The 23,344-nt window shown below is 44.1% G+C and overlaps 1 protein-coding gene across 1 annotated transcript; it reads right to left on the bottom strand.

Moving 5' to 3' along the window:
• Nucleotides 1–563: 563 nt before the first annotated feature.
• On the bottom strand, nucleotides 564–22,285 carry TMPRSS2 (transmembrane serine protease 2). The gene is made up of 15 exons (XM_031506356.3): nucleotides 22,053–22,285; nucleotides 15,373–15,529; nucleotides 14,122–14,192; nucleotides 12,773–12,968; nucleotides 11,787–11,870; nucleotides 10,525–10,644; nucleotides 9,140–9,269; nucleotides 8,626–8,736; nucleotides 7,747–7,790; nucleotides 6,955–7,129; nucleotides 5,258–5,433; nucleotides 4,049–4,144; nucleotides 3,300–3,442; nucleotides 2,509–2,661; nucleotides 564–2,320 (listed from the first exon to the last, which is right to left on the bottom strand). The coding sequence occupies exons 3-15, from the start codon at nucleotides 14,134–14,136 to the stop codon at nucleotides 2,309–2,311; spliced, it is 1,455 nt and encodes a 484-aa protein (XP_031362216.1). The 5' UTR covers nucleotides 14,137–14,192; nucleotides 15,373–15,529; nucleotides 22,053–22,285; the 3' UTR covers nucleotides 564–2,308.
• Nucleotides 22,286–23,344: the final 1,059 nt, after the last annotated feature.

Here is a 23,344-nt window from a genome sequence, read left to right as displayed (position 1 = left end):
GTGGCTTGCAGTGCTGCAAGAAGCCACAGAAAAATTTTCTCATACCTGTAACAATTTAATTTTAAAATTTCTGTTTTGAAAGTACTTTAAACTCTTTGGTTATTTCACAGTATCCCCCCCCCCTCCTCCAAGATGTGCTATTGCAAACACCCATCTCACACCTACAGGAGGCAAGGACACATTGCTCCAGGCAGCATGAGGAGGAATGACAAAATAGGGTGTGACGCCCTCAAGCCACTGCCTGAAGGCTAAACTTCCTTATTTAATTCAATTATGTCAGAGTGATTTCATCAGACCCAGCCACCAAAACACATTCCTGGACATCTTGCTCTATTTCCCTGAAGGACCTGAAATAATGGAATTAAAATAATCTCTCAGATCATCCTCTTAGGGTTTTTTTTGTTTGGTTGGTTTTTTTGGGGTTTTTGTTTGTTTGTTTGTTTGTTGTTGGTTTTTTTAATCAGACTCTCAAAGCACTTCATACAATGAATCCAGCAACTGCTTCCAAAAACAAAATCCAAGTAAACAGATATAAAGCACAACTAAGGAAAACTACTTGTAAAAAAAAAAAAAAAAGAAAAGAAAAAAAAAAAACAATTTATTGGTGCAGTGTTTACATGTAAGATAATTGTATTTCAGTACCAAAACAGAAAACAAGACTAGTAGAGTCATTTCATTCAATAAAGATTTATCCTTCTTAACAAAGTGACTTGATATGGCTTTTTGATCCTCTACCACGATTATAAATTATTTTCAAAATCCTCAGTCAGGTGGCACTTGGATACAAATTACATTTTGCTAAAAACATACAGGTGGATACATAAAGGAGAGCTCTAAGGAATCAGAAGCCAAATTTAACAAATGAGGTAGTTCATCTCGTCCCGCAGAAACGCAGCTTTGTGTTTCCTTGTACAAAACATCAAGTCCCTGTCTGTGTCTGTGTGTGCAGCTCGAGGTGCAGCACAGCCTGGCTGGACACGTTTGCCTTTTGACTGCAGGGAGAGGTTCAGAGTCACCTTCAGTGTGCTCAGCCAGGGACATCAGCACTGAGACTCCTCCTGCTGCAGCTCTGGAGCATCCCTGACCAGGACATCCCTGTCCGGGGCATCCCTGACCAGGGCATCCCTCTCCAAATCCCACCTTGACCCCGTGCCCGTTTTGGGTTCAGAGCAGCTTAAGGCAGAACAGCACATATTTTGGTAAGGTCTGAGGCAGCCAGACTGCACCAGTCTGACTTTGATTGACGGCTGTGTTGAGATCCTGAGGATTTTTAACTACCTGAATAGACAGCGTGTTTGTTATTTTATTTTCTGTGTCTGTACTGTAGTGCACAAAAAATTCCCTTCATATATATTCCTCACCCTCTTACTGTCCTGAGACCCTGGGATTCCCCAGCAGGGACCTGTTGGAGTGAGTCCAGAGGTCACAAAGGTGTTCCAAGGGCTGGAGCAGCTCTGCTATGGAGACAGGCTGAAAGAGCTGGGGTTGTTCAGCCTCTGGAAGGCTCTGAGGAAACTTCACCACCTTTTCCAGTCCCTAATGAGCCTAGAAAAAAGCTGGAGAAGGACTTTGGACAAAGACATGGAGTGAGAGGACGAGGGCTAGTGACATCAGACTAAAAGAGGGCACATTTATATTAAATTTTAGGGAGAAATTCTTCCCTGTGAGGGTGGTGAGGCACTGGAGCAGGTTGCCCAGGGAAGCTGAGGATGGTCCAGCCCTGGAAGTGTTTAATGCCAGTTTAGATGGGGCTCTGAGCAACCTGGGATATTGGAAGGTGTCCCTGCCCATGGCAGCAGGGTTGGAAGTGGATGATCCTTAAATTCCCTTCCAACCCAAACCATTTTATAATTCTACACTAAAAAAACATTAATTTCTTTTTAAATTGCCAACCAGCAGCTCGGAGATTCAACATTCACATTACTTAACATTTAATTTAAAAACTACTAAACCAACTGTCTCAGCATCCTGCTACGAAAATCTGAAATTAAACTGTGATTGAAATTGTCATTATAAGCCTGATCATCAAGTGAAAGTTATTCAACAAAAGAGAGACATTTCAGCAAGCAGCTGACAGAATGACTCTGCCAGGCACCACAAGGAAAAGAAAGGTACTCATTGTGATAATCCTTCAGTGATTAAGATCTGTCACTGTAGCCAGCACAGAACTAAGTGTGTAATCCTTCATGTTACTTTTAAAAAGAAAAATCAAAGAGGAAAAATAAAATCAACCACAAAGTAAATAAATATCCCAGGCCCCCATGGCTTCATTCATTCTTGTCCTCAGGAACATCAGTTAGCAATGTTGTCATCTGTTTGCCTGTTTAAAAGACAAAACAAAACAGAAAACAACAGCTCAGGTTCTGTCTTAACAATCACTTGGATGCTTCCCAATAAAACAGCTTAGTTATCATGCAAGTCACATTTATTTATTTTTTTTTTTAAATGTAAAATCACATTTCAGGATGCGGGGCCTTAAAATGTATGGAAAAACTCCGGATATTTTACCTGCATATTTTTATAAATCCAGTCTGTAAACACAGTCATATTCCCGTACACTCCAGGTTTGTTGGGAGTGGCACAGCCAGTGCCCCAGCTGGTATCTCCAACCAGCCACCACACAGAGTGGTGGTGAGTCACCAGAGGACCTCCACTGTCACCCTGCCCGGGACACAAACACCTTGTTAGTGACACAGCCACCAGGAAAATCACCACCCATTTCACTCCAGGAACACAGATTTAGTATCAATATAAACCTACCTGCCATTTAGGGAGTCACTAAAACAAGATATGGTGGCAATTTTCATGTTAAATGATGTCTGCTTCCAAGAGGGATGAAAATATTTTGCCCAGAGCCCTCTAAGTAAGATTTGCATTATTGACTTTCTTGCTCACTAGCACAACACTGTGGTTAACAATATAATAATGATAATAATATGGGGAGCATTTAATCACTTTCAAGTACCAGGTAAAAAACCATCCCTAAAGCATTAAAAAGCAGCCTCACCCCCTTGGGAATTTAATGAGAACTCAGCACTGGCAGCCATTCAGAAAAACTCTTCTCTTTAAAGGGATACACCACCAAAATAACCAGAAGCCCAACCAGATATAATGTAAATTTTTAATTTTTAGGAGGGCATAGGATTTATTTGCAATAGAGAAATAGATAGATAGATAGATAGATAGATAGATAGATAGATAGATAGATAGATAGCCTACTAGCAAGGCCACAAAAATAATCAGATCATTTTTCATTTCATCTTTTATATAATTATTAGCTATTAATTAGAAATAATTACCTGACAGGAATCAATTCCCCCTGCTAGGTCTCCAGCACAGATCATTGTAGGCAGAATCATGCCATTGTAGATATAGACAGCATTACACCTTGAATGTTCTATTAAGGGCACTGCAACGTAATTCAAGCTGTTTGATGTTTTACCTAGAATTGAAATATGCACAAACGTGCAAAGACAAAACCAGAATCAGCATCACATTACTTTGCTGTTACAAAAAATCCCAGCAGCCAAGATGAAATAAACTTCCTAGAAGCAGTGGGATGGAAATTTAAGATGTAAGTCTACAAGAAGTCAAGAGAACCTCCCCCAGTACCTTTCTTATACAAAAAAAAACCTTTTCCTCTTTCCAGTCTTGCAAATTTACTTCCACCATTCTCTTCAGCCTGAGGTGGTGGAAAGGAGCAGCTCCTGCCCTTTCCCACATCCACAGGACATGCTTGGCACACAGCAATCCTTGCTGCAGGAGAGGTGGCCCTGCCAGCAGGGGCACAGAATTATCTCCTGATTGGGAATTTCTGGCCCCCAGAACTGATCTGAGGGTTTTTGGCAGTCTGGCTGAGTGCAAAACCTCACAACTTGCTTTGAGACTGAACACCCTGGGGAAATACTGGGGGGCTGTAAAACAGGTGAAAAAATAGTGTATGAACAGATCTAATTCAAACTGCCCCATCAGCTCATGCAACAATATTCTTAGGATGAAGAGGACTAGTTTATGTGAAAGATCAAAATATTCCAGAGGCACTTTTTACCTCCTTGGTGCTCTGCTCCCCACCCTGATATCCAGCACTGCTGGTTAGGTTGGAACATCATTCCTGGATTGGGCAGACAAACTGGCCTCACACTTTCTGCAAAACAAACAGAAAATAGATGTTCAGACAGAACTCAATATTTAAATGGCCACCACTTACACCATGCATTCTCTCTGTATTTTACATTCCTTGCAGGCAGTCAATGCAGGAAGCAGCACAAGGTTTACCAGCTGCCCTTTCCCTGAGGGGTACCTCATCTCCACCTCAAATCTACCTCATCTCCACCTCAAATCCACCTCATCCCCACCTCAAATCCACCTCATCCCCACCTGAAATCCACCTCATCTCCACCTCAAATCTACCTCATCTCCACCTCAAATCTACCTCATCTCCACCTCAAATCTACCTCATCTCCACCTCAAATCTACCTCATCTCCACCTTAAAGTGAGGGACAAGCAGTTAATGGTTCTACTTTAAATCATCAGGTTTAGTAGAACTTGATGACTGAATTTAACACCAGCTCTTCTGAGCAGTAGAAGAAAAAATTCTGCAAACTACAGCTCTGCATTCTCTCTACAAAACTCTGCTGAAAACAATCACAAGACAAGCAGGATTCAGTATTGATATATGCAAGAAGAGTGCAGCACAAAAACCTGGAAAACAGACAATCTCCCTGCTCTCAGGAGCAGAAAATCCCTTTCAGGTCACTCCTGGTAGATTTAAACTGATGCACTGAAACACAAAGGGCCTGTACACAAAAAGCACTTTATGTTTAAATAATGGCTTGTCCTCTATTTTCTACTGATTGCTTACAAACAACCTACATCTGCTTTTATGAAAGGAACTTCTTGTAATGTTGAATTCTGAAGGGTTTTTTTGAGCATCTTTTGACCTGACTTGAGTGGGGTTTTAATCAGCTGCTCTAGCACTGCACCTGTAGTTGTCTGACATACAGCAGTGACCAAACTGAAGCACCAGAGAAAATTCTGGGGTAAAAATGTATAATTGAGATGAGCCCAAATCCCCTATCCATGTAATAGATTTAAATAAATCCTGCTTAGGAAATCACAGGCTATGCCCTCTGTCTCTAGGGTAATTTTGTGTTTTCCAATAAGTGTCTACAAGGATTGCTTGATGAAATTCAGAAATTTGAAAAGGTGTGCTCACTCCCACTGGATTTTTTCCCTTAAGAGGAGCAGAATACCTACCAGTAAAACTCAGTGGTGTCTCCAGCTTCATAAGTGCAACATCATTGTCTTTAGAGTCTGTGTCATAATCTGGGTGGGAAATTATCTGTTGCACTTTGTATCCACTTCTAAAAAGCATCTCATCCTGATTCAGAATCCCAGCATAAACCCTCCAGCTGTGTGGGTCAGCCAGTCGCCTACAGAACAAAGAAAAGGTCTGAAGGTTTTCTTCTGTGGTGACAAGACACAGATTAGGACCTTCAAAAAACTGTCTTCAGGAGCTGTAGTCAAATGCTTGTGTGACCAAAAATGCACATGCATTTGGACTACCATTTCTGAAGAATAAGACAAATTGCCAGACATGTAACTTGAAAAAAGCTTGGCTCTAGTTTCAAAAATATATTAAAAAAAAAAAATCTTTGCAGTGGGTTAAGTATCACTGTCTATCCCTTTAATCACTCAGCACAACAAATTAAGTCTGAGGTTGCAACACTGAAGCCTTTTGATTTCTATGACTGAGGGATCAGGCAGGTATTTCTCAAGTCTCACATGTCAGTGGTATCAGCAGACGCCAGAATTAGTAAAAATGTGATCTAGTGAAAGAATTTCATTATCTTGAAAACATCAAGGGTTTTTTTTTAGGCTGGTTTTGGGTTTTGGTGGGTTTTTTTTAATGTTAGTCATGCTTACTAGATGTTATTTAAGCCGCCTCTTGTGCTCCAGCACAGTTTACAAAACTTAATAGAAAACTTGCCACGAGTGTTAAAACTCCCTCCATGAGAAGCACCAAGGCAGTTGTGCCTACAGGTCACCCCAGCTCCAAAAAAAGCCCAGATCAGGCTGAAAACCAGGTCTGTGCCAGCTGCAGCTTGGTTGCCATTCCCAAAGCTTTTGCACACCACAGAGCTCAAATCCAGGCAACAAAGGAGGGATAAGATCTCCAGGTAGAAATCAACACTTGCATTCCTTTCTCAAGGTTAAGGACAAATATTCTTCCTTGCCTTAGCCTCAAACTGTGATCCAGCCAACCAACCATTAAAAATATTTTTGTTTTGTGGGTTTTCCCTCCAACAGAAGCAGCCACCTTTTAAACAAATTCTTGCCCTTTCTGAGGGTACCACAGAACCCTCAACTCTCTTTTATAGGTTAAAAATGTACAAATCACCAGCTATTTTTCTTGTTGATAGCTACATAAAGTGCTCCTTGGATAGATATAAATCTGTATTTAATACTGACTTGGACTTTACTACCCCGTGGCAAGAAGATATGAAGAAATAAATGGCACAGACATCTTTAAATTGATCATATCTACAGCACTGTGATATTTGAGAATTTGGGGAGGGGGAATTTTCTCACGGGGTAATTTAACACCTTCATGGAAACATTGTACTGGCTGGCATTAAATTTGGTGCCTTGAGTTTACATCTTGAATTGGGTGGGTATCTGTGCTCAACATCACCCATTTCATTTTGTAAATAAGACAAAATATAAAATAAGGCTTCCTGTAGAATGCAGACAGACAAACTGCAGCCATCCTCCTTCCAATCTTCCCTTAATACTTCAGATTTTTAACACAGAAAAAACACTGCAACGATCACCTGCATGCCAGGCTTGGGGAGGGGAGAAATTCAGTTTTAATGGAGAAAGTGGGGAGAACAGAATAAATTCATGCATTTCAGCCTGCAGAAAGGCAAACAGGCAGGGAGAGAGGGACTCACCCTTCCACACAGTGTGCTGCTGTCACGAGCCAGTGTGGGGTGATGATGGAGCCCCCGCAGACGTGGGTGCCCTGCACGTGCAGGCTGACCTGCCACGGCCACTGCCCCAGCACGGCCCCGCTGCCCCCCACGATCCTGTTCATGATGCTCACGCTCTTGCTGGACAGGCCACACTCTGAAAAAAGGCAGTCACACGCAGAGGTTGATCAAAGAATGAGCTGGGAGGCAGTTCTGCACCCGGGGCTCCCCTGGCAGAGGGGTGCACACACCACGCTGGGCACAGCACAGCTCAAAGCCCTGCCCTACACCAACTCTGCCATTGCCCAGACCCCCATTAAATTGCAAACCTCACCTGGCAGCTGCTGCCCTTGGTTCACCATAAACTCTTCCCACCTTTCAGGAGTCTCTGGCGATTCTGGCATCCCTGTGCTGTGCAACAAAGCAGCCAACAGCCAGGAGACTCCCTGGGACAGGAATCACCATCAAGCAGGCACTGCCCACCCAGTTGCTGAATCTTGGAGAGCAAATGTGCCACAGACCCCCCCAACACAGGGGGATGGACATGGAGCTCCACCACAAGTCATCTAAAGGAACCAGTGGCAGCAACTGGGGGTCCAATGTATTCCTTGTCTGCTCTCCCACCCTGCTCCTAAAACTGTATTATTTGGGAATCAGAGTTAAATCTTTTGCCCATGCAAAAACAGCAATTAATGCCAAAGGTCCAAAAGAACCTGCCAGCCAGAGCATTTCAAAGCATGAAGAGGCAGAAGTCTGCAAAAGCCCGTGAGTTACCTATGCAGCGCAGAGAAACCACCTTTCCTGAGGCACAGGAACCACTGCAGGAGAAACAAAAAAATCCAAAGAGGATCTTAGGCACTCAAGTGAAGGAAATGGTGAGCACAGTCCACCCTCCAGCTGCTTTCTACCCTTTGCAGCTACATGCCCTGCCTTCAGCCTCATCTTCCTGTGCAAGTCCCTCTTTTCTTCACTTTCTCCAGCTACCCTACCAGCAACCATCTGGCCTCCACCATGCTTTGCTTTCATCAAAACTGTCCTGTGGGAGCCTGCAGGCATGAGCACAAAACGTTTGAAAGCCTTTTGAGAAGCAAGATGAAGTGATAAAGTGCAGCTGATTTAGGAAGCCCTTGCAGAAGAACTAAACAAGGGAGCTGCAGGAAGTTTGCAGGCACAGCAGATTACAGGTTTTGACACTGGACACTTCAGAGTTATTTAATGATAATACAAATGCTTTCTAGAGTGAAGATCCGTTTTTGCATGCTGTGCATTTATGTGACTGAAAAAATGGCTGTGCCAGCTGCTGTGAATGTGTTGCAGCTTGTAGCTCTTGTCACCATACACAAACTCCTACAGATGGTCAGAGAGCCTTACAAAATTACTTTTGACATGGCAACCTTCTAGACAGCACAGGGGATGGACATTTTTTCTTTTAGAAGAGGACAGGGAGGATGGAAAAAAAATTTAATAACAGCTGTTTTTTTAAAAAGAGGGAAGAACAGTTGCTGCAATCAGATTGAAAGCAAAGTCTCTTTCCCTCCAACAATCCCCACTGAAAGATGTGCTTGCATTGTGCTGCAGGCAGAAGCTGCACCTCTGCCAGCATCTGGAGAGAGCCTGGATGAAAAGAGAGAGGCTTTTATTAAACAAAGATACCTGGTGTACAGCTTTTTGTACAAGTCTATATTCCCAGCACTCGTGTTCAACTTCATGTAGCTCTTAAAGCTGACTTCAGGGGCCACCCCACGACTGTAGAAATATGTATCCCTGCAAAACAGAACGTCCACGATGAAACCCAGCACTGGTTTCAATTTTCAAACAAGTGATAACAGTGAGCAGTGCCAAGCCAGATCTTCTGACATGACAGCACTAGGAATCTTTATTTTTGTTTATTATATTTATTTTTATTTTTGTGAACATGGAACCCTGGTGGTGCAGCCCAGCCAGAGTCTCAGATTCTTCAAACATCTGTCAAGTTCCACTTCCCACCAATTGCTGGGTTAAAATAATATTTTTATCTGATATGCATGCACCTCATGTAACAGGGCAAGATGAAGAGGTGCCTTTGCCAGTACATTTTCCCAGCAAAGTCTCAAACACATTAAAAATGGCAAGAGGGAAATTTTAACCTTTCTTTGTCTGAGCAAAGGCTGACAGGGGTTGCACTTACACGCTGTAGCCCATGTCTTTGCATGCAATCTTCCCATAATCATCATTCCAGTCATCTTGGCAAACAGGATACCAGAATTTGCTGACAGGTGAATAAACTTCCAGAATAAAATTTGGTCCAAAAAGTCTAACTGCCAGAAAAGGAAGAAAGGGAAAAAGGAAAAAAAAAAGGAAACTAAGAACACCACATGCCGTTATTACTGCTTTCTCTGCTTGGAAGTAGTTACCCATAATATCCAATTCATTTATGAACTGATGTTAATTTAATGCTCTCTGCTACTCAAATTCTGAGTAAATAGCAAGTAGACAGAAATATGGCAATGACTTACTTCTTTTTATGTAAGGCAATTTAGAAGAACTAACCAGTTTTAAAACGCAAATGTACAAGATACAAGATTTCAGTTTTTAGACTCAAAATTCTCTTTTATATTCTACCACTGAAAAAGATTGCAACAATGAAAATTTCCTGATCTTTTCTCTACACAACCATATCTTTCTTAATATATCACATACTGCGTATAAATAAAATATGATCTATTGAAAATACTTTATATTGTCTCTTAACACACCAAATTTCTCCAGAGAAGTGCTTTGTAAAGCAAGAATACAACCAGGAGCAATTAGCTCTGACATTCCATGTCCCATTGTGTATCTGCTTGCACAAGAATTTAATAAAAAGTACTTCAAGCAAAAGAAGAGATTGAAACAGGCCTCTCCAAGATGCCATTATTCAACTAAAGGAGTGGAACAGCTGCCAGCAAATGCCAACCCTGCATGAGAATAAAAGTTTACAGAGGGAATTTAAAGCACAGCTGCAGTTTTCCATGTGGCAGTGGCACGACACAAGATGCCAAACCTCTGGAATGACAAATCAATGTCCTTCTACCTTCAGCTCTGCACTAAAGCTTCCTTTGGCATATTTTCAAAGCAATGCTTAGGCAGCTTTTTGTACACAAATAAGTTAGGAAGTACTTGAAGAACTAAGAGAACAAGGAATATAAAATACATGAAAAAAGACAAGCCTGACTGAAGACCACCAGGTTTGTTATCACCTGAAGCTTACTGAGAAGTCACCACTGACTGTTCCATCCAGAGACAATGCTAGATCCAGCTCTGCACAAACCCCACTCAAATTAACAGGTGACATTTCAAAAACTGACTCAAAGTCAATGCAGCTCAACCCCCTGAGCATTTTATTTCAGCTTTTCAATCGGGCTGGAAGCAAACTGAGTATCTATACATAACACACATCCTAAACCATTTTAATGACACGGCTTGGGCTAAAACACTCTTGTTGCAGCTTAGGCAAGCTCTGGACAAGGCAGTCTGCTGCCAGGCTCCTGCAGTGATGCAGTTTGCCCCCAGCCCTTGGCTGCTGTCACTCACCACAGCGGGTCTCATCCTCCCCGTTGGGGCAGTCGCTGACTCCATCACACCACTGCGAGGGGGGCATGCACACCCCTGAGGATCCACACTCAATCAGGGAGCTGAGACAGTGATTCTCTACTGCAGGGAGACAGAAGCACAGCCATAAGCTGCACGTCAGCCCAGCTCTCAAAGAGTTTCCCACTTGGATGGAGCCAAACGTTGGAAGCGGCTCCGAACTGCGGTGGTGGGAGGGACCCAGCCTGCCGCAGCAGAGATGGATTGCTCTGTCCTTTGCACAGATCAAGCCTCTGATGCAGCTGATTGGGTTTTGGCCACTTGCCTCCCCTGAATAATCAGGCACCATTAATTTGTCAGGAAGGAGTCAGCTTTGCACTGGCAAAGCGTTAGCAGGTAGAAAAGGAGGAAGAGAGTGAGCGCCTCAATTATATACTTTTGTTCTCATTTAAAACAAGATTACACTCCCCCTGCTTAAACCAAAGTGAGTCAGAAAAGTGCCTCTAAGAACACAAAGTGTCATAGTAATAGTTCTAAATTAACTCCCTTAAAGTCATAGATTAGTTTGGAAGGGGTCTTTAAACATCATTTTAGTCCAACCCCAATGCAACATTTCTCCTCCTCTTCTCCTGAGCAGAATGGAAAGGAGAGGCTCCAAAAAACACCAGATTTTTAATTTCCTGCTTTATTAGCAAAGCAGCTCTCATTGAAAGGGAAATTGAGACAGCACAAGGCAAATTTCACCTGAGTTGAACAGAATTGGTCCAGCCCTGCTTCAGAGCTCAGTCACCCCAGCTGGGGATGATTTCTAAAGCAAACATCCATGGTACAACTCAGAGTGCTGAGGCAGGCTGGGCTCGTGCAATATTTACACAAAAGCCCCACAGAAACAAATAAATGGATATAAATGACTTCTGCTCCAAGAGAGATGCCATTTTAGCAAAACAAAACACGTCTTGACCGTTTACACTCCTGCAGTTAAGGTTTGCACACTTATTGCAATCCCCTCCCTTCACCTGGAATTAAGTGAAGCTTGAATTTGGAAAACAACAGCAGCATTAAAAAGAAAGGAAAAAAACAAAAAACCTCAACCCACCAACAAAACTGAGCCATTAAGAAGCAACATTAGTTATCTCTTAGGAGAAAAGGAACAAAGATTTTTCTATCCTTAATTCAGAGTAAAGCATAAAATGAGAATGGATATATCTAACTTGAAAAGTTTAATACATATTTCTCTTTAAAAAAACAAGAAAAAAAAAACTTACCAAAATACCAGATGAAGAAAGCAGCAATTGCACAACAAATGACTATTAATATAGATAATATTATTATTATGGTTTTCCGTAGACCTGAAATGAAAGCAAGGAGGAAAAGAGAAATTAGGTTCACAAGTAATTTCTACCCACCAGCACTATTTATTTGACATTAAAATCAGTCATTTTTGGCCAGACTTTTCTCCATTCCACCATCCTTCCTCCCAAAGCCCCCAGCTTCACCAGCACCCCAACCAGCTGTCACTTCTTCATCCACAAGGAAGTGGCCACTTGGAAGGGTGGATCCCTTTCTGTGGGAGTCCAGGGCTTCCCTCTGGCTGCCCTGGCAGGTCTGGGACCCTGGCGGGGGTCAGGAACCCCCCTGGACAGAGCCCCCAGAGACACTGTCTGTGATCTCTGTCCATGGAAAAGAGTTTTCAATCATACAGGATGAATTACCAGCTCTGAGTGTTTGATATCAGTAATAATTAAGTGTGGCACGGGTGCAAAAGTAAAATTTTAGGATTCTAGATGAGGGGTCCAAAGGGGACAAGATGGAGGAGATTGGGTGTGCCTTGTCCTTTTTCTCCTTCTTCATGCCCTCCATGTTTCACTGTGGTGTTGGCATTTTTCTGTTGGTTCAGGCTGGGGACACACTGTCCAACGTAGGTGACAGATATTGGCACATTCTTGTAAATGCAGCCCAGGGAGTTTCTGGTATTTAATGTTTGTCACATCCCACTGAGGGCAGAGCCCCACACGCTGCCCTGCAGGACAGAGCTGGGCAGGGCAGCAGAACATGTGAGAGATCAACAGAATAAACAACCTGGAAACCATCACAGACCAATTATGGCTTCTGCTTTGGCAGCGGGGCAGAAATACAGAGACTTTCTACAATCTCAGAATCATCAATACCATAGATAACGACACCTTTCCTTTGTTATCTTATTTTGACAGATCTCGGGACCAAAACCAGGAGAAATCCCCCCAAAACTTACTGGCTGCACAGCTTCTCCTGGGCGGGGGTGCTGCTGGCCTGCTGGACTGGTGGGTGGCAACCCTGGGCACGTAGGTTGGCACGGAGGGAGGGCTGGAGAAGAGCTGGGGGTAAGGATTAGCACCTGCTGCCAGCCTGGCAGCGTAGAGCGGCTCCGGCTGGAAGCCCCGGTTCTCGTAGTACGGCGGTGGGGGACCCTGAGGGGTGGCATGGGGAGGGAGGGAACAGGAGAGGGTGAGAAACAAGGCTGCCATCAGCACCAAATCTCACAGTCCTGCTCTGTAAAATACACCAGAACGCTCACTGGAGACCCCAGTGTACACAGACAGAGATTCACAGAACACGCCTAAAGCCTCGTGCTTTGTGTTGCCCTGATTTTTAAAAGTGTTTACTTTTATAGTTCTTTTGAAAGTTTTAAAGTTCTCATAAAACTTCTTTAGCCTTCTGATGACGTTTACACATCTGAGAGTCAGAGTTCCCACACCATGTCATGTTTAAATAGAATGGTTTACATATTTCTCTGGGGGTGGAGAGAAAGGATTGCTTGATCTTTGGACCAGTGTGGTTGGAGAGGTGGTAATTTCATCCTCCAATCCACTGTCATCTTTGGAATTCCATAAATACCAGATGTTTGACTAAAACCATGTCTTTTTCTCTTTTGAACTTACCAAACTTCTGTGTACTCATTTTGTGTCCAACAGCAATAGTTTTAAATTATAAACATAACACAGAGTGAGGTTGGCAATCCTCTGACAGGATCAGTTTCCTGATCCATAGCAGCCCAGCCCAAGAAGGATTCTTGAGCCCAGCTCTCCCAAATGCTTGTCCTGGGCCATCTGACAGGGTAGAAATAAACTGCAAGGACAGCTGTGGGCTGCACCATCACAGCAAGAAATGCTGACAAGAAACAGCCTTTGTCCAGGTCCTGGATAAATTCTCACTGCTCCATTTTGTGCTGTGACAGCACCAGGTACACCTAAGCTATTTCTGACACACACTGGCCTGCAGCAGGAATATTTATCCTGGAAGAGCTTTAAGAACTAATTAGAAGCCATTCTAACCTATCCCACCAAAACAAGCTTAAATAAATCAAATGCACGTGCTCAAAAGCATAAATCTCCCCTAAAAGTATTTGAGCACTTGAAATGTTGGTTAAATCAAGGTTCTTACACCTGCCTCACAGCTTCTTCTCTCCTTTTTGCCAAAAAGGAAACACAGCAAATAGTCCATGTTTTAAAAGACTTGTTAATCAGGACAGCACTCAATGGAGCTGTTACGTGTAAAGAAACAAAACTGTATTAAAAGAAAAAAAAATCAGAGAGGAATATTGTGAATATTTTGTTTACTTACTAGAGTAGAGGTCATTTTTCCTTTGTCAACAGTACAGAAACAATTCAAGTGTTGGGGTGTAAAGTGTGAACCTACACAAACAAACAAAAAAGAAAACAATCACTACTGGAGGTTTTGGCCAGCTTTCTTGTCAGTTTTCCCTTTGGAAAAAGACCAGATTTGCAGAGTGGAGAAATAAAATGAATTTAAAAAAAAAAAAAAAAAACCAACAACAACAACCCAAACCAAGCGGAATTATTTGAGGAGAGGCTACAAATTAAGGTGCAGCATGAAATCAGATCTCAGCAGCCTCTCAATCCAAGGCTGAGGATAATACAGTGGTGACTATTCATTAGCACGAGGGCAGCACAAACTGAGAAGGTCAAGTCAGTGCTGGCAGAACCAGAGTCAAAGAATAGCCTGGCAGAGACCCACACGGTGTCAGTGCCATGCTCAGGCCCTCTCTCAACACCTACTCAAGTGTCTCTCTGAGGTTTATGACACAGAAAGCAGCAAAGCATCAGGAAATTCAAATTCAAGCAATTCATGATACTTGCAGCCCCCACAGGCCAGGTTTTTTTCACTCTTATGTGTTCTAAAAAGTTGTTTTCTTGGCTCTGTGTTGTAGTCACTGAACCAAAAACAGGGAGAGAAGCACGGCAGGGGAAGAGTGCCACAGAAATATTGAAAGTTTTGCAGACAGGGTAAAAAGAGAGGTTCTGCACTGAATGTTTCAAGCATCCAGCAGTTTATTTTAAAGTTAAACGTTAACGTTGAGTAAAACCAGTGATTGCCACAGACACAAGAAACACCAAAATGTTTGCTGGAGCAGATCTAAAATAGGCAGTTATACAGCTTCACAAGCAATCATTCTAATAAATGCTGCTGTCTACTGAGTCCTCTCATGTTGCACTACAAGAAAAAAAGCCTAGAAAGTGCCTCAGAGTCCTGCACTGAGAAATACCTTTCTCTACCTTGCAGAGCAAAACCCTGCACATTGCAGCTGTGTAAAGATACAACATGATTCAGTGTGTTGTATAGTAATAGGTTATTTTTTAGAACCTGTATCAAGGCATCATCTCGCCCAAAACTGAACTGCAAATGTCACTGAAGCAGATTTCAAGAGCTGCTCAGCCCCTCGAGCGTGCCAATTCTTTGTGACACTTCAGGAAGGCTGATGCTGGTATTTGCTGATCATTGCTAGCAAACATGTAAATAATGCACCACTGAACTTATTTGTGTGGCAGGTAGGTGAGTCTTACTCATACTTACTGAAAGTCCATCAGACTGGTGACTAAGGCTCCAGGACTTCTGCTTTGCTTTATGTCCCATCCATCCTTGCCCAGCTCGTCACAGCAGCTGGGAAGTGCAGCTCTGCCCAGACTTAGGGACAAATAAATCACAGGAAAATATTTCTGTTCCTTGTTCTCTGAAAAGGAGAAGGAATAAAAGGGTTAGGACAGAAGGGTCTCTCTTCTCAGGAGAGAAGTGGTGATTCTGAGGTAAGCCAACAGGTACTGTGACCAAAAAAAATCCCAAATACTTTTTTTACCATTTTAAAGGTTTTGCAAATTAATAGGGAAGAGTGTTCCTCACTCTTTTTTGGGAGTTTCTGGGAGTACTTTTAGTTTGGTTTTGGTTTTTTTTTTTTTTAGTCCTTGTTAATCTATTTTCTATCCAGCTTCTGATTAATAATTTCCTTGTTATAAAATAACAGGAACTCATAGATAAATACAGACTTCCATGATATTACATACACAAATTTTCCCAGTGTTTTAAAACTGCACAAAACCAAAATCACTGAACTCCTGTTAGCTTTGCAAATGTTGCAGGCAAAAATCAATCTGTAGCATCCAATAATGACATAATCTGGTTTTCCTGTGCACACATCACTCCTACACTTCAAAATGTTTTACAAACACATCAAGGCAACTGTGACAACTTCTCAGATAAGGAAGCTGGGTCATGAAGAAGCAAAGTGACCAAACACTCCCCTTCCCAACACTAGAGCTAGAAGGGACTGGTCTGTTTACCTCACTCCAATACTTTGGCCTCTAACTCACCTCACACATCAGATAAATTTAAACAGGCCATTTAAAAGTGTCATAAACCCACTCTGATGGTGCAGAAGAGTTCAGTGGGATGTACAATTGTCCTCCCCTCTCACTGCCCTCATTCCTCCTGATGCCCGCTGAGCTATTATAACACTTTACTGGGTGCACCTGAAAAAACAAATTTCAGGAGTCCTTTAAAAGGAGCTAGAGCTCCCAGGCAAGGGAACTGGGATGGAGTTCCCCACCAGAGCAGGCTTCAAGGTATCACAGGGTACACCAGAGGGTTGGCTTGCTATCCCCTTCCAGCTCTGGAAAAAGTGAACCCCAATAATGAAAGGGACCCATCAGTCCTGTGCAGTCAAGCCCCTAAATTTCAGTAACTCCAGTATGGATGAAAAACTCCAGCATTTACACCTTCAACAACACAGAAGGTCCAAAACTGAGTGTGTTTTTCTATCATAACTCAAAGTACAGGAAAAAAACCATTGTTTCTAATGACAGGAGAGACAAAGAGTAAAAAGCCACCACTGGCAAAATTTACTCATGAATAAAGCAAAATGTGTTGTCTCACAGATTGTAGCTGCTATTTGAAGTATCTGGGCTTCTTAAATATGCCTTAGGAGTGTTAATATTATGTTATCTTAATCATGGGTCATTTAGTTTAAGAAATGCATCATTATTTCCTGTAAATTTGTCAAAAAATGAAACCAAAACAAGGAACACGGCCAAACAATATAAAAAATAAAAATATTAGATTAATTCAAAACAAATTCAACCCAATAGCTTTTTGCATTTTTTATGTTTTTCTACAGATTTCTGCCAATCAAGTCTTTAAGTAAAAATTGCATCACAGCTGGTCTGTACTTCATTTGACAACGTGCTATTTAATGAGAAATGGACTTTCCAGACTCTCAGGAGGCTTGTCCTCCTCCCTACCACAGTGACATTCCCTCTCTGCCCTGGAGAGCTGCACGTAGCCCTCACCACCACTTGCTCCTAAACCCCTCGCAGAATTTTGGTGAATTTTGGGCAAAAATTACGTCCTGATTTTGCCTCATTACATCAGCATAAGCTCACGGCCCCCTCACACCTCCCGTGTCCTTTGCTAACCAGAAGCCAACACCCCAAAAAGGCAACAGACAGAATGAAAAGCAAAGAAACCCTGAAGGTCCAAGCAGGATTTTGTCATGACACCAGACCTGCTGCCTTTTACCCTGGCCCTCCATGCAAGAAATAACAGGACTTCCTCAGCACACGCCAATTCATAATTGTTTATTGGTTTCCAAAGCTTTCACACAGGGATCCCTATAGGCTGTTTCCATGCCCAAGTCAATAGGATGGAATAACTACCTGCAGATATTCTAATTCAACCCTGTGAATTCAACTGGGCAAAGAAACCAGAGTTATACTGGCAACAGCTTGCTTCCTGCATTTACATATTGCTCCAATACATGTTTCGTGCTATTTCCTGATACAGAAACAACATCAGCTGTTTGCTAAGCCCTGTGACGATTATTTATCAGCAATTGAAAAAGAAACTCCAGAACAAAAAAAAAAAAAAAAGAAAAAAAACCCAAAAAACTAGTTCCTCACAGTTAGACCTACATAAAAACAACCACATGTAAACAGAAATGTAAGAGGACAGAACAGTCAAAATCCAAATGAAAGTCAAGTTCACCTTCTAAAAGGAAGGTGAATATGATAAAAGCATAAAAGCATCCAAATATTCCACACGAACCTAACACACTCATCCAAAAAATTCCCTGTACCAAGCAAACCAACAGAACTCACTGAGATAGCAAAGGAGTAATTTCAGTGCAAAGCTCAGCCCTAAAGAAGGGCAAACCAACACATGATGGCATTGATGACGCTAGAAAGGAAACATTATTTTATTAGTTTTCATTTCCAATGGTTTTATGAGCACCTAAAAGTTGCAGCAACATAACTGTGAACACAATATAACCATGATATGATGGTGTGGAGGAAAGGTTAATGGGGAAATAAAAAAATAAAAAAGAGGGAAAACAAGCAAGGAGGTGATTTGAGATTCATTTTCATGAAAATCTCACAGGACAGTTCCTGCCTTGTCATGTGGACAGGAAGAAAGAAACATGGTCAAGATTCCTGTTCAACAATCAGTACTAAAAATTATCACGACTTGCAAATTAAATATAGAAAGGTTAAAAAATATCGAGTTATGAATGAAGAAAGAAAGGAGCTAAATAAGATTTTTCATCCCACTAACAAGATTTCCTTCACACTTCTTCAGGAAGTGGCACTGAGTGTTTTTATTGTGATGATTTTAAAAAGTGATTTTAATTTATTCCATTTATCCTCTGGCAGGGAGCAAAGATGAATTGACAAAATGTCTCAAAGTAATCAAAATCAGGGTCCTGAAGTGTCCTGGCCTTTCAACAAATCTTCTCAACAGAAGTGAGTTCTACTCAGGGTGCCTGTGGAGTAACATCACAAGTTTTTCAGAGAACTTTGTGAGACTGTGCAAATATTTACCTGAAAGGTTGACACAAATAAAACCTTGTCCTTCTCACAGTTCCTAAGAAATAGTTTTGAAGCTATTCTAGATTAGCTCCTAAAATGCCATTATAATGTACAACTACTTATCAAGAGGTGTTAAAAAACAGTGCCTCTTGATAAGCACTATCAGCAGCAGCTCACTGTAGTCCACAGCAATATTCCCCAGGCCAGGAAACCAAGATTAATTCTACTTCCATGTGCCAAAAAAAAAAAAGGAGGCATTAAAAATCTCCGAGTGTAGCAGTCATATTTTTAAAAGTTATAGGATGCCATACTCATACTACAAATAATTGTCTCGTTGTTGTTATTGTCTGAAAACAGACATTGACTTCAAACTCAGCCTTGTCACAAGTACATCGTGTGCTTTGTTAGGAACAGTGGGGTGAGGAAGGAGGCTGAAATGCTCTTTTCTTTTTCCTCATTTCACTGAGTGAGTGGTGAGGGGCACAAGACCCTATGAAATCAGCCATTTCTAAATCAGAAAGGACCAAGAGCCCAGAAGGACCAGAGGCTCTGGCATGGGAGGAGATGGACCCATTGTTCAGGCAACAACTGCAAACCACAGCACCTGGATCACAGGAGGAGCTGGAGGCTGCAGCAACAGCCAGCTTGGCCTTGGGATTCTCCCCCTACACTACATCCCAGGTTCTGCCCTTGCCCTTCTTCCAAAGCATTAGCAAATAACTTTCTGTCAGAATCATGTTTGCTAATCATTTTCATATTTGATTATTACCTTCTGGCTAAATTCAAGTCTTTGTCTACGTCACTGAACATCACTGGCAAGGAAATAAACCTCTCAGGGACACTTGTTCACCATATTTGAGCTGCAAATAATGTGACGTGAATAAGGCAGCGCTAGGTACCCACACTGCAGGAAAATAAAACCCAGCAATGTTAACAAACCAGACTTATTTAAATACCTGTCCAGGTCAGTGATTTTTAACCTGTGACCTACAGGTCCTGAGGAGCTGCAAACCATTTCTAAGAGGTCTATGGCAGATAAGAGTGAAAAGCAAATCTTGCTGGCAGGAGGTTTGAATTCACTCCACAGGGGAGGCTGGAGTTGCCAGAAACAGGTTTCAGGATGCACACATCAAAGCCCTGGGGGAAGCACTGCTGCAGGGCACAGGCACCACCGAGCCACCACCCTGGCACTGGAGCAGCCCTGGACTGCCCCAGGAGGAAAAGCCCTTATCTTCAGGACTGGCAACTTCAAGGCAAATATTTTGACCTGCATCCCACAATAATGTGTTGATTTGTTTTTCTATCAACATCCAGGAATATAACTCCAACTTATTTCCAATTTCAGGCTAGGCTACCGTGATAGATTTGCTCTAGGTTGATTGTCCTATGAACCAGAATAAATTTTAACAGTTGAAGAATGAAAGGAAGAAAGACAAAAAAGCACATGAAGTCCTACTTTGACATCAACATTCATCTTAGCCCACCTGCCTTTTGGCTTTACATCTACACCTGTAGGTAAAAGCCACAACTTGCCATTTTCCCAGTTCACTGATCTATGCCACACACAATGTCCATCTCTAATATTGCCCTAGATTATGCAAATAATCCAAGTTGCTTCCTTGGGCTCTTTCTAAAGCACTTGGAGACATTAGTGTCACCTAACCCAGGACAAACAGGGCCACTTAGGACAAAAGCTCAGTGTGACAATGCTCCCTTACATTCACAGACACCCACCCAGGAAGTTGAGGCTGTTTCGAGGTCTGGGTAAGCAATGAACACAAAGCCACCTGCGAGGAGGTGTGGACTGCATTCACTTCAGCATGCCAAGTTTTGGCACAAAAGTTTGAGCGGTATGGTTCTTTTAAAAGTTACTTTTCCAAAATCACTTGAGGAGCTGTGCCGACTTTCACACTGAAATAAGGACTAATGCCGAAACCCAATGCATCAGTACACACTGAAGAGACCCCAGAGCTAAATGTTGTTCTGGTTTACTCCCTCTGTGACCTTGAGGATGCTTCCCAATCTTTTCCCCTTCATCACCAGGGCAAGAGATGGACAAGCTCCACTTGGAGCGGCCGGCTCCGGCCGAGCCCTCCGCACCTTCCCTGCTGTGCCTCCTCGGACCGAACCCACAGCGCCCATCCAGCTCCTTCCTTCATCCCTGCCCCTCTGGCTCCCGGCTGTCCCAGCTATCCCCATCCACCTTCCTGCTCCTCTGGCTCCTGACTCTCCCAGCTATCCCCATCCACCTCCTTCCTGCTCCTCTGGCTCCTGACTCTCCCAGCTATCCCCATCCACCTCCTTCCTGCTCCTCTGGCTCCTGACTCTCCCAGCTATCCCCATCCACCTCCTTCCTGCTCCTCTGGCTCCTGACTCTCCCAGCTATCCCCCATCCACCTCCTTCCTGCTCCTCTGGCTCCTGACTCTCCCAGCTATCCCCATCCACCTCCTTCCTGTTCCTTTGGCTCCCGGCTGTCCCAGCTATCCCCATCCACCTCCTCCCTGCTCCCGGCTCTCCCAGCTATCACCATCCACCTCCTCCCTGCTCCTTTGGCTCCTGGCTGTCCCCATCCACCTCCTCCCTGCTCCCGGCTCTCCCAGCTATCACCATCCACCTCCTTCCTGCTCCTTTGGCCCCTGGTTCTCCCAGCTAGCCCCATCCACCTCCTCCTTGATCTTTTGGCCCCCGGTTCTCCCAGCTATCCACATCCACCTCCTCCTTGCTCCTTTGGCTCCTGGCTATCCCCATCCACCTCCTCCCTGCTCCTTTGGCTCCCGGCTGTCCCAGCTTTCCACCTCCACCGTGCTCCTCTGGTTCCCGGCTCTCCCAGCTATCCCCATCTACTTCCTCCCTGCTCCCGGCTATCCCAATCCACCTCCTCCCTGCTCCTTTGGCTCCCGGCTATCCCGGTTTCCCCATCCACCTCCTCCCTGCTCCTCTGGCTCCTGACTCTCCCAGCTATCCCCATCCACCTCCTTCCTGTTCCTTTGGCTCCCGGCTGTCCCAGCTATCCCCATCCACCTCCTCCCTGCTCCTTTGGCTCCCGGCTATCCCGGTTTCCCCATCCACCTCCTCCCTGCTCCTCTGGCTCCCAGCTTCCTTACACCCCGGCCCGCGGAAAAGCGCGACTTTGTGGCTCCGCATCCCCCCCTGGAGACACGGGTGCGGGCCGGGCACATCGGGGGAAACCGGGGGGAACGGGCCGAGCCTCCCCTCTGTTTCCACTCCTCCGCCACCTCCTACTCCGCTTCCCAGAGCCACCGCTTCCCTGCTCATCCCCCGCAAGAGCACAGCCGAACTTTCCCCGTTCGAAGCCAAATCTAGAGCGCAGCTCGCAGCGGCCGGGATGGCGATTCCCTCCTCGCAGGGGCCCCGCGGGCGGGGAGAGCAGCGCTTACCTGGGGCTGCGCAGGGCTCGGGAGGGGATGGAAGGCGGCGGAGGGAGCCGGGAGCAGGCGGTGAGGCCGGGGAGGAGTCACGGTGCGGGGCAGAGCCAGGGCCAGGTGCCCGCAGGTGGATGCGCCGCCCGGCCCCTTCCTCCGCGGCGGGCGGGACCCGGCAGCGCAGCGCTGCGGACCCGCGGCGACACGGGCTGCCCTTCCCTTCCCTTCCCTTCCCTTCCCTTCCCTTCCCTTCCCTTCCCTTCCCTGCCATGCCCCCAGCCCTCCTGCTCGTCCCGCGGGTGTTTGCGGACCCAGCGAGCCGGACGGAAGGCAAGGGGGGGATGAGGTGGTGGCCGCGCCCCCTCCCCATTTTAGACCTCCGGGTTTGGCTTTTGCTGCTCCAGCCCAGCCTGCTGTGGCTGTGCCTGTTTTTTGCCTGTTGGCCTCCGTTTCAGGGTGTTGCAGGCAAATAAGGACTCACAACACTTCCCTGAACAGGGCAAGTCAACACCTGATAAAGATTGCTCGTAAAGCACCGGCCGGGGCAAATGACTTCCGTTTGCTTTGGAATTTTTTACATTTAATAACGGGGCGTTCTGGAAAATTACCGCCGTCCCAATGGTCGCGTTGCTTACAACGCTCTGGTGACTTTGTGGTGTCACCTGTGAGGCAGACCTACAGTGAAGGAGGGTTTTTCTCTGCCAAAGCTGAGCTCCACAGCAAAAAAGGAAAAAAATATTCCACTCACATCCCAAAACTTCAGAGTAGTGCTGAGAAAGTAAGTTCTCAAATGAAGAAATTCCACTCACTGTTAATAACAGCTCTGATTTAGCTGCAATATTGCTGCGTGCTATGCTTAACATCTCGGTAGGGGGACTGCAGATAAGGCAAAGTACACAAGTTTGGCATGCAAGTGTCTGGGGTTTGTTTATATTTCCAAATGCATATCAAGGAATTCTATCAAGCGCACCAAGATCGCACCTTCAGTATTTTTCCAGGTCCATGTGCTTGTTCAGAGAGAATTATTAATCTGCAGACCCCTAGATACAAAAACAGAAGGAGTATTGTCTAAAACATCTTTCAACTTTAGCTTAGGTTTTTAAGTTGCACCATTTTGGGGGCTACTTCTGCTCCTGAGCTCCCAAAAGGAACCAGTGAGATTGAGTCATTTTCCAGTATGGATTCAGTTGCAGCAATTTGATCTTAAAAGGTAAAATCATCCCAGACAAACCAAAACACTGCAGTGTCACCTTCTGTGGCTCTCTAACATGCCCACCTGTGTGGCATGTCCTTGTCTTTAATTTTAA

Source organism: Lonchura striata, chromosome 1 (genome assembly GCF_050655825.1).
Source record: "Lonchura striata isolate lonStrDom1 chromosome 1, ASM5065582v1, whole genome shotgun sequence".
NCBI classification, from domain to species: Eukaryota; Metazoa; Chordata; class Aves; order Passeriformes; family Estrildidae; genus Lonchura; species Lonchura striata.
The sequence above is the reverse complement of the archived record's forward strand: the minus strand, read 5'-3'. Positions and strand labels throughout refer to the sequence as shown.